Genomic DNA, 14,067 nt, shown 5'->3' with positions numbered 1-14,067 from the left:
GACTCGCTGCCAAGGTCGTGGCTGCATGAGGCAGACAACTCTTTGACATTTCAGTTTTAGGTGCGGAGCTGAGGACCGCTTGGGCGGGCCTTCGCCATGCGCGATGTGTTTTACGGGCTAGTTCCATTATCCTAAAGGGGGACTTGGGCACGGTCATCCACACCGCCCCTTTGCTCCGAAACATCGGGGCATTGGTGAGAGACGAAGGGGCCTTTCAGGCCAAGCATGTTTTTCGTGAAGCCAATGAGGCTGCGGACTGGATGACTGATTATGTAGTCGGTCACTCTAGCAATACCCTATGGGCTAGAGATGTGGAGCTGCCCATGGCACTTCGAGATATTTTGTTTTTTTATTTTATTGGGTGTATCCGTATTCGTTAGGTATGATCTATCCGCTTTAACAACAACCAAAAAAAAAAAAAAAGAAGAAGAAGAAGAAAGAAAGAAAAAGAAAAAGAAGGGATTTTGTATAAAAATAGATAACCGGCTAAATGCCAATCAACTAGTCGTTTGAGTTATTGTGGATTATGAACTTTCCTGTGGGGCTACGTTATGATGTGTTCGACAATAACCTGCAAATCATCGCTATCCTTCATAGAGGATTTAACTTCTTGCAGAACCAGATAACCCGTTAAATATAATTAAATATCATATATGTGCATGTGGCAGATGGAGGGCTATATCATTTGTAAACATGGTGCCCGATGAAACTACTCGTGCTTTGGCTTTATCTCGGAGAATTTTAAGTGTTTATATATGGCAAGACATATGATGTATCTTGCTCTTCTCTTACAAAAATTAATATAAGGACAAATTTTGTGCGGCTTTCCAGTACACTCCAGCATCAATAAATCTACTAATTTTGTGCTAAATATCTACAAAGCAGCAAATATTTGACTGGATTGTTTATGTCAATATAATCTTGCCAGTCTAGATTATGACCTTTATCATGCCATTGTTCATGAAAGTATTAGATAGAAGCTTGTGACCATGACTAAGATTAGAAGCATTAGCCCCCATATAGTCAGGAGCCTAATTCAACATGCAATTTAGCTTGGATTAATTGTGATAAAACCTAGGTTCAATTTCTTCCACCATGATTGCACGGGTTTCCAACAAGCATTCCACTTATTGGCATCCATTTCTTATAGATATTTCGGACCTCGTGAACAGGTAACATGGAAGTCGAGCATCCCACATCTTGTAAGAAGGAAACCGAGCTATTGATTTTCTAGTTGGGGTTGCTTGTTCTAATGCAAATGAAGTAATCTAGAGTATGTTGAGCTTGGTAACCCTATCAATTTACAAATCTAGGTTTATAAAGGTCTAAAGTACTTTAGGTGGGGCTTAAAGTAGGTTGGATATAATTCGACCGACATATCACATGCATGAATGGATTCAATCGTGGATTGGCTAAATCTGCTGCCAAACTCTTTTGACACCATGGTGGTAGTCAGTTAATGCGACCAAAAAGTACGAATGAAAAATGAAATGAAAGTAATATTTCAATCCTACCGGAAAAAAAGGCTAATGACTTGGCATTGGACTTTGGACACTTGCAAAACTATGTGGGGAAAGGAAGGTGCGGTTGTATTAAGAGATGTCTTAAGAGGGGCTAATGCCCCTCTCCCAAAATGTCAGGAGTTCACATAATGGGGAGCCTACATGTTGAGATTTGACCACTGTTACAGATTTTGAGATCAGTTGTAAGTAAAATTTTTATGAAGATCATGATGTCATGGGATCTCCACTCTTTCCCAACCAAAGTCCAAAATCTACTGCTTTAAGATCCCTGCTTATCAAAAAAACTACTAACATGTTCAAAAACTAATAATATCTATTTTTTTTAATAAGGTTGGAAGTGGGCCCGACTCGAGGCTAGTTAGGCCCGGCCAACTTTGAGTCCCGCTATGGGATAAGCCTGACAGAATTCGGATTAGGTTTTGGCATAAATGTGGAGCTCATAGATATTTTGGGGCTGGGCTAGAGTAGATCCTTGGCTCGGCCCATCTTTGCCCAAGCCCGAGCCCAACCTTGACAACAAAGCCCAAATTCAGCCAAAAGCAGCCTAAAATCAGACCCAAATTAGGTACGAGGTCTGACCCTTTAATAACTTAAAGCGGTATAACAAATGGGCGTGCTTACGTGATTAAGGGGTGATTCAAAGGAAATCTCCTGACGTTTTTACCCTCCAACCTCCACTAAGTGGTCGTGGTCCATAGCTTCCTAAAGCTCTGTTACTCACGAGATCCATGGCCTCGCCCCATGGCTTCTGCACCATCGCCTCGATCTTTGCGGCTTTGGCGACACTGACGCCCTGCTTGGTGTCTCCTCTTGCTTCATATTCCACCTCATCGGCAACTTCGTCGCCCTCATTGACGCTTTTGGCCAAGACCAAGTAGCGATCCCCTCTTTCTCCTTAGCTTTCTTTTAATCCTTTTCTTCTTAATTTCTATTTAGTTTTCTTGATACATAGAAGGCATTTGTGGTAGGGCACTACTAGGGGGTGATGGTAGCGTGGAGTTTGTGTATGTTATGGTTGGAGAAGGTGAGGACTTTGGTGAGTTTGAGTATGTTGTTCATGCCTCAACCACCCAAGAAGTCAAGTGCGGTACCTAAGGGCCCTTTCTAGAGAAGTTGACCGGCCTCGCATTGACCCACTTTTTGCTTGAGCTCGAACCTAGATTTTCCAAAATATTCAGGCTTAAGCCCGACCCAAAGCACAACAAAGAAAATTTCGATTAAGCCCAAGTAGGGGCATGGCCCGGCCTAACCTTGCTCATTTCCATCCCTACTCTTTAAAGATAAAAAGAGTATAATACATACAAAATCAATAACAACACACAATTTTGACAAAGAAGAAGACCAGAAAGATTAAAAAAAAAGAAAAGAAAAGAAAGGATAAAAAGCATATATGACTAAGCAAAGTTAACTTTTAGCCTTCTTCACCAACAACACCAAGGCTAATAAGAGATCCCTTCTCTCTCTACTAAGAGTTAGGCTAGAATGCATCCGAATGAATTTAACCTCAAATACTCCCCAAAGGAAATCAATGATCAACCTCTTAAAATGAAATTCATGATATTGATCATTATCTATGGTGTATAAAAACCTAAAAGCTAAAAGTTACATATTTTTGAGTGGAGAACTCAATACAAGCTAAGCATTCATGTAAAAATTCTTGTCATTAATATTGTCATCACTAATATGATTTTTTCTCCTTTTTCAATTATTCTTGAAATGTTATATAACAATATAATAAATTATAATAAATGAAAAGCTTAAAAGCAAATATTTTATTACATGTTAAATAATAAACTTAATAATAGATGAGCAGAAACTCCGATAAAATATTTAAACCGATATAGTATTATCGATTTAGATAAATATAATATTTACATATTTTAGCTAGATAATATTTTCAAATATAAACTAAATCACTTCTGTAAGTATTATTAATACTTAATATTGATAGCATTAAGATATTCCATTATCTATCACTTATAATCACTTGTCACTAAATAAAGAGATAAAAAAATACTCACTTATTATATATATATTTTTAATAAGTGATTATTAAAGGGTTATCTTACTCTTGATCAGTTATAAGATCCTTACTAGTTATCCAGAATAAAGAACCATACTTGTGATATTATTAATACAAACATCTACATGGTTTCACTTCACATCACTATATGTTAGTGAACCACACTCACATTTTTTTCTTTTCTTTCTTAGTACGTATCCCTCATATACATAGAAGCACAACATTTAGTGAGTGTAATTTCCATATATTACTACTACCTGTTGGTCATCTTGCACTAATGTAACTATATCCAAATTTTTCCATCCTATTTTCCTTTCTTCTTATTTCCTCTACCTATCTAAGTATTATTATTCTATTTGACCCATGTAAATTAGACCAGTGTTAGTATGCAACTCACATTCTGTCTGTATTGCTACAGATTGCACCTTGCATCTGCCTGTGTTTCAAAATCAGAAAGCAGAGAGATTCACAGGGATGTAATACCATTATTGTGTTCCATATTTTTGGCCAATCAAGGAGTGGGGAATGCTGCTGGAGAGGAAAGAAATTTACTTTGTGAAAGTACATGATCATTGGATCATAAATTTTCAGTAGATCACTATTTTTAGGCATGACAGCTTCATTCTGAATATTCTTTTATCAAAGTCATGTTTAAATGTGCAACATCTGCTGTCTGTATTATAGACAGAGGTTTAGTTGCACCTTTTTCACCATTCTTATCTCCAGGGCAAAATCCATGTCTTGAATGAAATTAGATATATTATTTAGTGGCACCATAGGTTAGAAATGTATGCAATTAATTTAGAAGTGGCAAAAAGATGGCTACTCGTATAGTGCCATTGCCCTATTTTACCATTTTTTTATTGGTACTAATGGGTGAAATATTACTTTGCAAGTCTGCAGCTTCCTCTTTGCACTGTATGTGCACCATGCTTGATTTCCCTGTAAGGTGCTTAAGAAGTGGTAAAAATGTCTGCAACATATATAATGTACAAGGTTTCTAGTTGTCCAAAGTTCAAAGAGTAGGATTCAACGACTACAGTTCTATATATTTGGATGTATATGGATTATGCATGTTTTTGGGTTTGCATTAGTTAAGAAAAAATGTCATTGCATTTCTTTTCTAGATATTATGGTAGGCTTTAAAAATGTTTAGTTCATCAGTTGCATATATAATGTATACATGTCGGACATGGATTATTCTGGAAGAAGAAATGAGCCAACTCACAATAGAGACTTTTCTTGCAGAGACATTTGTGAAACATATCCTGTCAACCTATGTCCGCCATTTATGCTGCATAAATGCATCTTTAGTATGTAGATTTTATGTTCTAAATACATTTTATCAGTATGGCTGTTTAGAGGTAATCAAAAAGCAAAAGAAGATAAAGAAGATAACTTCGAAATCCTGATTGTAAATTCTACAGCATATACCCTATATAAATGGGAAACTTCACTTAACAAGAATCCAGAAGATTCTGCAAGTGTCAGTATTGCTCTGGGTATGATGAAAGTCCTCATAAGCTACTTCAACCAGGTGGAAGAGCATGGGTGACAGCTTTTCACATGATAAAATGACGGTTTCAATTGGTTCGGTGATAAATTGATGAAGAGGAAAATCATTCAGGAAAAATCCAGCCCAGACTCTTCCCTTATAAAAAACTAAAATGCTGGATAAAGACACCCTCTATTCTATATCGATTGTTAAGATTGTAATTGGGTACACAAAGATGTTGCTCAATTACTCGTAAAGTTTTGCAAGTTGTAAATCATTTAATATGGTTTCGGTATTCTACTGCTTGGTAGTCAAGTATGCCGTGTAATGTCACATCATAGATTCATGGATCTTGGCCTAGTCATTCGATATGTTTGCTAGCAGAAAAACTTCGGAGGTGTGTTGATTAAGTAGTCCATCTGATTCAATTTTCAATGAAAATGGAACAGGTTGATGAAGATGCTTTAAATTGGTGCAAGGAGAGCGGGAGGCTGAAATGATGATCATTGAGGCTTATGCTGCCCTTCTGCTTGCATTTCTGTCAACAGAGAGGTCTCTATCACCTTTCAAGATATATGTGATTGTTTTGGGGTAATTTCATGATAGTAATATTTCTGGTAATTTGTTGCCAGCAGTACCAAGGTGCGCAAAGCCATTGCCCGCTGCCTCCCCAATCGCAATTTGCAAGTTTTAGTACCTGTTTTGGAAAGATTTGTGGTAGGTTTTCAAGTAAAATAATGTAGGATTTGCAGATCTCAGCTTCATGCATTCCATGTAGATAGAAGGGTAAAAAAATTTGACTTCCATATGGTAGTTATTTTTCATTTTGAACCCAGCATGATACCATGTTTGTACCAGTGAATTTTTGCATGGCACAAGAATACATATAGGCAGCTCATCATTTCCCATTTTTTTGTATCCACATGTCAAGATGTTTGTGGTGGATTCCATGGGATAATCCTGTTTTCTTTGTTCATACTCATTTGATTTTCTATTTATTTTGTCATTCTTTTCGTTCATCTGAACCCTCGGTGATTAGTATTGGTTTCGCCGGGTATCTTTGTTCCTGATTGGTACCATATTTATAGAACATTTTCATAAAATATCTTGGATTTTTATCTATTGTTAAGTTCTAGTTTCACTAGCTCTGGTAAAAATGCCTTTCGACTCTGCATTTTAACCAAATATTTTGGTCCCACTTTGATTTGCCAGGCCTTTCATCTGACATTAAACATGATATCACCGGAAACACATTCAGCTGTTGTCAAAGTAATTGAATCTTGTAAAGCACCTTAGAGACCCTTTACAGTGCTGTTTGTTGCGGGGACGGCGCTTTGGCCGGAGCCTCGCGCAACAGCATAGCCCACATTAAACTAGCAGAGAAAGAGGACCACGTTCCTCCCAAGGTATTGTCCGCTTTGGGCGCTCCGGCCCGCGCGTCCAGCGCTGACGGAGGGAGACTGGTGCCCTCACGGGTTTGCCCTTCAAAAGGCGCCTCGAGAGGAAAGGATTTCCACCTCCCATTTAAGGCATGGAACCTTTCCGCTACTAGCCGATGTGGGACTAAATTCAAGGCCCCCTCCCCTCCCCACAACATAGCCCCCTAGCTGGAAGGTTCCTTGCCGGTTTTTAACGCCGGGGGCCCCCACAGTCCTGAAGGGTAGTCAATGGAGGGAGGAGGCGCCCCTACCTGGCGCGCCATCTGTTGCGGGGACGGCGCTTTGGCCGGAGCCTCGCGCAACAGCATAGCCCACATTAAACTGCAGAGAAAGAGGACCACGTTCCTCCCAAGGTATTGTCCGCTTTGGGCGCTCCGGCCCGCGCGTCCAGCACTGACGGGGGGAGACTGGTGCCCTCACGGGTTTGCCCTTCAAAAGGCGCCTCGAGAGGAAAGGATTTCCACCCCCCATTTAAGGCATGGAACCTTTCCGCTACTAGCCGATGTGGGACTAAATTCAAGGCCCCCTCCCCTCCCCACAACACTGTTGATCTCTCTTTCGGCCAGGATTCTCTTTTTCTTGCCTCTGATGCTACCCGGAGATGGCATCACGTTGGCTGCACAGCCTTGGGGACTAACAAAGATCTGGATTCTAACTTGTTTGATCTTTTTTTTTTTTAATTATTTTTTTATTTTTTATTTTGTACATTATTTCTGTCCCCTGTTCTGCGGTTGGAGGTGGATTCTATCTCCACAGCCACACCGGCGAGTGTACAATACTGGTATTGGATAGTGCAGTGTTCGTGTTTCAGTTTCTGTCAAAGATGAGTCAAATGAATAGAAGTTCCAAGAACACTGCACTATCCAATGCCAGTATTGTACACACACACATATAGAAATGACAGTTTGTCCCAGTGGATGAGACTCCCGTCATTTTGGGGTAATGGAAGGGTTAGATGTTACAACCTTACTCAACACAAAGATTGTTTTTGTGTTTTGAACCTGTGATACTTAGGTCACAATGAAGCAATCTTATAGTTGTGCCAAGGCCGCTCTTTTGGCAGTTTCAATATGACAATTTCAAAATAAAGAAATAATCATTCTTGGTTCAATCTACCATTTTTTATACCGAGCATACCATAATTGAATCTTATATATACCACTCGGTAATATGAATCTTTTGTACCGAGCAATCTTTTATCCCATATTCATTCTTGAATCTACCATTTTTTATATGCCACTCTCTCACCATTAACTATCACCTTGGCTTTCTCCTCCTTGTCCATCATATTAAATCTTTTTTAGAAAACATCCAAACAGATCGAACCCTTTTATTCAACTTTAAACATATTGGACTCTATCACCGCCTCTCTCTTCTCTATTTTCTAAAGCGTGCATTGTATGTGCCCAATTGCTAGTGTATGCACACATACACACACACATATATATATATACCTATACCTCACTACAAGAAAATACACTTTCAGCGACCACTTTCGGCGACTAAATGAATAGTGGTCGCTGCAAATAAGGCTATTTGCGACCAACATCCTTGTTAGTTACTGAATGATTATCCTACACCGACTAAATGCATATTTGGTCGCGGAAAATCAAAACCAAGTTGGCGGAGTGGAGGTAAAACGTTTGGCGACTAAAGTTTGGTCGCTGAAAATAAGGCTATCTGCGACCAACATTCTTGTTAGTTACGGAATAATTATCCTACACCGACTAAATGCATATTTAGTCACGGAAAAGCAAAACCAAATTGGCGCGAGTCCAGTATTTCGCTTTGGCTGGAGGTAAAATTTTTGGCGACTAAATTTTGGTCCCTAAAGGTTCCCCTCCAGCGACTAAAACAAATTTAGTCGCGAAAAGGATGTATGTAGGGGACGTGAAAAACTAAACAAACCCTAATTCCCTATTCCTCTATTCTGCTTTAACTTTTTTTGTTTTGGTAAATTCTACTTTAACTCTACCTTCACTCGTCGCCTTCACCCATCGCGTTCGCCCGTTCGCCCGTTTGCCCGTCGCCTCTCCGTTCGCCCGTTTGCCCGTCGCCTCTCCGTTCGCCCATTCGCCTACTCAGGGTACGCCCTTTGGTCGGAGGAGGGGGAGCTGTCACTGGCACTCCGTGAGTTGTTGTATTTTTACTTTATTGGGTGTATTCGTACACGCACTGTATGAAGCACCCACTTTAAGCAAAAAAAAAGTAATTTCAATTTTTTTACTTATAATTAAAATAAATATAGTTTTTATCTGGGATCAGGATTCCTGTATTATAATGTGCATGAATGAAGTAAGTGTTAAGTAATAATTTTTGCTTTTGTCTTGTAATAAAGCTGCTTATTTCCATTTGTCCCTTTTCTTGTTTCATTTCTGATGAAGAAAAATAAGATTGCAAGCTTTCACTAACTGGTTGCTGGTTCTGTTAATAAAATAGCAAAATTCAAATATGATCGGGATTTTTCTTGGGTAAGATAATATGATTTAGGCTTGCCAAAGATATGAGAAATTTAAAAAATCTGTTATTTCTGCTGTCAACTAGTTTAGTTATTACATTGTTTGCAATAAGATTAGAATGTAGTATTTTGTGCTTGTGAACAGTGGAGCTCGTACTAAAGGAGGTTTTTGCTTGTGGAGGTTGTTGTGCAGTGAAGCAACGGAGCCTTTGTCTTATGATGCATCGATAGAGTTGACGAACCACTAAACTAAATAAGATTTTGTTAGTTTCTTTTCTATAGGTGGTTCCATGTGCTCATTTTTCTTTCTTTTTTTTATTTCCCTTTTTGTTTCCTGAGGAAAGATATGCAGTAACACTAGGATTTCATTGATTGCTAAAACTGGTGGAGGAGAATGTTATAAGAGTAGAACTTGCTCCTCTTGCATCCTAACGGCCTCCATTTGCTTCTCTGCCCCCATGAACTCTGACCCTTGCTCTAGCTCTAACCCTAGTGCCATGGTGTCGGGGGTGCTCTGCAATATGGAGGCCTGGTCCCTCCGGAAGCCCCCCGCCAGCATGGAAGAGGAAGATGAAGGGGCTCCTTAAGTCAAAGCCACAGATGCCGGCTGATGTCATGTGGCAGACACAGGAACTCCTAATCTACATTGACCTTAACTGGAATCCTTGGAAAGGCCAAGTGGAAGGAAAAGGTGCTGATACCCGACCTCTTTCTTCTTCTTCCATCCTTTTTGACCTTCTTGTTATGCACATTTTCTTTTCTTTCTTTTTATTTCTCTAAAATAGACAATTTGCTGCAAGTAGATTTTTTATTCTAGTTTGCTGCAAGTATATTTTTGGAATCCTTTTATACAAGTAGATCTGTCAGTTATTTTAGTTTTCTTATTATGTAGTGGCCATATGCTAATCTAAATTACACTTTGCAGTCGGAGTTTAATGGTTCTGAAAATCTTGAATTTCCAGAATTCTATAAGAAAACGCATACCAAGAAGAACAAAAAGTGGATTGATCCTATTTGCACTGTGAAACATGTAGGTATCTAAAATCTCAATAATCATTTAAATCAGTTTCTGCTTTTGCAAGGTTATATACATTTAATTCTGTTATTACCTTTGCATTGACAGTCAAAGATGTTGAGCTTGCGAGAAGAATCTTCCCAATCCGGTGTGCAATTAACATCAGAGGAGATGTCTAGGCAGGCACTTGGAAAAAGAAAGAGATACATTCTTGGATTTGGGGATGGGCCGAAGCCTTCTTCATCTTCTTCCACATCTAGTCGTGTGTCATAAGACCATGTTGGGGAGTTGCAGAAACTTAAAGCTAAGATGGAGGAGATGAAGATGGAGCGTGAGATACAGCGTGAGGAGCTGCGGAGGCAATTGGAGCAGGAGAGGAGAGAGCGTGAGGAGGAAAAGAAAGAGCGAGAGGAAGAACAGAAGCAAATTGTACATCTTACAAGTTTGGTGACAGAGTTCTTAAAGGGAAAGACTCAAACGCACAAGTCATCTATCCATCATGATGGGGCCATGTATTCAACTGGTGGTACAAATACTCGTTGGTATGTATTCTCATTTATATTACGTAGGTTATTTAGAGATTTGGACCAAATTAAACGAAATGTCATTGTGAACTTATACTTGAATTTTAGTTTATTATTATTCACATGTGGTTATTGATTGTGTATTCTTTTTTGCTTTCTCAGATACATGGTGGAGTTATGAGCATGTGAAATCTAGTTTCTGGTACATGGATAACTTTTGTTCAGATGATCATGGTGGAGTTGTCTACAAGCAGAATCCAGTTTTTGGTATAAGAATATTTTTGTGTACATGATGGTTGTTTGGATGAATAGCAACATCAGATATTTTGGAATTGTTAATTTACATTTTGATGTGTTTGGTGATGATTATCACCTTAACATATGGTATGGATGTGTTGCCCAGATAGACAACCCAGGAGGGGGGGGGGGGGGGGGGGTGAATTGGGTTTTAAAAGAATTTAGCTATTTAAAACGTTGTGGATGACTAATTAATGCTTTACCCAGATGATTAATTAATTGCTATGTGCTGTGAATGAAATGAGAGTAAAGGAAAGAGACAAACAATCACAAACACAAGGATTTTATAGTGGTTCGGAGCTAACCCTTGCTCCTACGTCCACTCCCCAAGTCTCACTTGGAAATTCACTATAACTCCTTGGATTACAGCCGGTTGTTTTACAAGCTCACAACCAAACTTGTTGTTTTACGAGCTCATAACGAACTCGGTCGGTTTTCCCAGGCTCACCGACTAGAACCACCCTGATTGTTTTTCCGGGATCACAATCGAACCCTTACACACGTTGGTTTTACACTCGGCTCACCAACCAACCTCAAGACTCTTGATTCAATCCCCCGATTGAATCAAGCAAAGACAAGTTGTAAATAAAAGGGACAAACAGAAAACAAAGCTTCTCAAAAGCAGATAAGCAACAATATAAACATAAGAGAAGTTAGAAGCCCTCAAACACGTTTGAGTTGGAGTTGAGTAGGGCTTCTCGAACTTCGGGTCTCCTCTTGAATGTGTGATCGACTTGAATGCAGGAGGAGGCTTTCTTAAATGCTGGGAAGAGGAAGTTGGATGGAGTTAATGTCGCTCTTCCCTCTTTTCCGTTGAAGAACAGGTTGCAGAGATTGAATGCTTGATTTCTTTGAGTGGAATAGTTGTTCTCTACTTTGCTACAGTCCTCTATGGCTATTTAAACCAACCCCCACGGAAACTAGCCGTTAGAGACCTTTTTCTGCCCGTTCTGCACACTCTGCACAGCCTGACAATATGTCCGTTGGTGGGTTGGAGTCGACTCGCGCGATCAGGAGTCGACTCGGCTGTAGCGGGAGTCGACTCATGTTTTTCTGGAGTCGACTCGGCAACTGTTTCGGATTTGAATTAAAGTAGCCTCTTCGACTGGGAGTCGACTCGTCTTGACCCGGAGTCGACTCGCCAACTTCTGGAGCTGACTTGGCATTTTCGGAGTCGGCTCATCCCATGAAGTCCACGGAGCCAATTTTCAACTTGGCCAACTCGAGTCGACTCGACTGTCCTGGGAGTCGACCCGGCGCTCAGAGCCCGAACTCCCGATCTTCTGTCTTTTGGCTCGTCCAGTCTTGGAGTCGACTCGAACTTTCCCGGAGTCGACTCGGCTCTCAGTTTCCGAAACTAAGTCTTCTGCCCTTTTGGTGTACCGCTGCCTTGGAGTCGACTCGAGCTTTCTAGGAGTCGACTCGGCTCTCAGACACAGCAGATTGGTCTTCTGTCTTCTTTGGGGTCGCGGTGTCTAGGAGTCGACTCGCGTATTGCGGGAGTCGACTCGAATCTCAGAGTCCGAAAAAGGTTCTCTGACTTTTTTCTTGTGTTCCTCTGAGAGTCGACTCTCACTTTCTTTGGAGTCGACTTGCCAACCATCGGAGTCGACTCGCGTTCCACTGGAGTCGACTCGAATCTCAGACCCGAAAACTGCTCTCTGACTTTTCTGCCTGTGACTCCTAGGAGTCGACTCATACTACCCTGGAGTCGACTCGGTGAACATCGGAGTCGACTCGCGCACTTCAGGAGTCGACTCGCTGACAGGTTTTGAGTTGATGCTTTCTGTTCGTCTGTCTGTTCTCAGTCGGAGTCGACTCATACTGATCCGGAGTCGACTCGAGCTCGTGCTAGTGAACTTGATATGCTTGGAGTCGACTCGTGATACTCTGGAGTCAACTCGAGTCTCAGACTTTAGTTCAAGCTGACTTCTTAACTTATCCAAAATATTATGAACCAAGTCTAGAGACACTTAGACAAGATTTTCACTGAAACACTTAATTGAATTCATTAGTAAACAAGAGATATACTCAAATGCTTTGAGCTCATCAAAATCAAATAGGGTTTTAATCAATCACTCCACAATCTCCCCCTTTTTGATGATGACAAAACATTGAGTATATGTAAAGTGAATTGCTCTATAAACAAGGAAGTAAAATCCATAAATGAATTCAGATGTCTGGTAATTTAATTTATCCAAGTTTGAAAGGTGTGAACAATAAATTTCGGAGTTAAAGCTCCCCCTTTCATTTGGAATTATATAAGCCTTCATATCATGCAATCAATTGTTTGGCTTATATATCTTTAATGATTTAGCTTGCTTAAAATTCAGATTCTCCCCCTCAACATATGCAATCTACTTTGTTTTGATTCTAAGAATTTTTGACTTTTAAATTTTTGGTCTTTAGAGGGAAAATCTGTCAATTTGTTCTTGAGTAGGATTCAGCTAATCTCCGAATATCCCTTGAATAGATTCTGGAGATTACTCCATTAGGAGCCCCAACAGAGAGATAATGAGCCTCGAGGTACCAAATCTACTAAGAACAAATGTTTGTGTGTTTTTAAAAGTTTTTTTTTTAATGATTTTCATTGATTCCTTTTACATATTTTATACATATTTCTCCCCCTTTTTGTCATCGTATCAAAAAAAAGAGGTAAGCAGAACATACAATCAATCATAAATCAAATTGCACAGAAATGAAGATAAGATGTCTACTCATTGTATTGATGTGGATGTGAATACATTTGAGAATACAATAAGTAAAGCAAAACAGTACATGTCAAAATAAAACACAAAAAGCAGCTACGGTCTCCTCGAGGATGTAGCTCCTCCTCTCGAGGATGTGGCTCCCCCTCTCGAGGATGTATCTCCTCCTCTCGAGGATGTATCTCCTCCTCTCGAGGATGTGGCTCCCCGAGGCATGCGCTCCACGAGTGATTGGACCGCATTGGTGACGTTCTCTAACTGACGAATGATGGCCTGGATGGCCCTGCTCTGTGTCGTATCGAGCTCGAGCACCGACTTCTGCAGTTCGTCCAGCTTGTCGATGAGCACATTCGACAAGCGCTCGGCCCCCTCGGTAGTGGTGTGCATGTCACGTCCTATGTCATCCCGCATCTGTCGAGTGGTGCTCGTGACCTCACTCATGCTATGGAACTGGGCCTGGATCAAGGTCCTCATGTTGTAGATCTCTTCCCGCACATGAGCCGTCATGTCAGTCACGGCCGTCAGGGAAGGGACCAACGCTGAAGATGGAGCGGGAGAGGGAGCAGGCACTGAACCTCGGAGCTC

General features: G+C 40.4%; 1 protein-coding gene across 4 annotated transcripts; it reads left to right on the top strand.

The window, feature by feature from the left end:
- Positions 1–8,737: 8,737 nt before the first annotated feature.
- On the top strand, positions 8,738–10,855 carry LOC120110905 (chromatin assembly factor 1 subunit A-A-like). 4 transcript variants are annotated; one of them, XR_005512021.1, is made up of 3 exons: positions 8,738–9,968; positions 10,062–10,495; positions 10,640–10,855. XR_005512021.1 is itself a non-coding variant. In XM_039126879.1 (2 exons), exons 1-2 carry the CDS (start codon positions 10,263–10,265, stop codon positions 10,656–10,658), a joined length of 249 nt encoding a protein of 82 aa, XP_038982807.1. In that variant the 5' UTR covers positions 9,981–10,262; the 3' UTR covers positions 10,659–10,855. The 4 variants fall into 4 exon arrangements, 1 of the variants encoding a protein (XP_038982807.1); XR_005512022.1 differs by having other exon boundaries at positions 8,738–9,972; XM_039126879.1 differs by lacking the exon at positions 8,738–9,968 and having other exon boundaries at positions 9,981–10,492.
- Positions 10,856–14,067: the final 3,212 nt, after the last annotated feature.

Source organism: Phoenix dactylifera, chromosome 5 (genome assembly GCF_009389715.1).
Source record: "Phoenix dactylifera cultivar Barhee BC4 chromosome 5, palm_55x_up_171113_PBpolish2nd_filt_p, whole genome shotgun sequence".
Classification (NCBI taxonomy): Eukaryota; Viridiplantae; Streptophyta; class Magnoliopsida; order Arecales; family Arecaceae; genus Phoenix; species Phoenix dactylifera.
The sequence above is the reverse complement of the archived record's forward strand: the minus strand, read 5'-3'. Positions and strand labels throughout refer to the sequence as shown.

Excerpts from the sequence above, each read along its gene's own strand:
- LOC120110905 (XM_039126879.1), top strand. The coding sequence starts at position 10,263 with ATGGAGGAGATGAAGATGGAGCGTGAGATACAGCGTGAGGAGCTGCGG.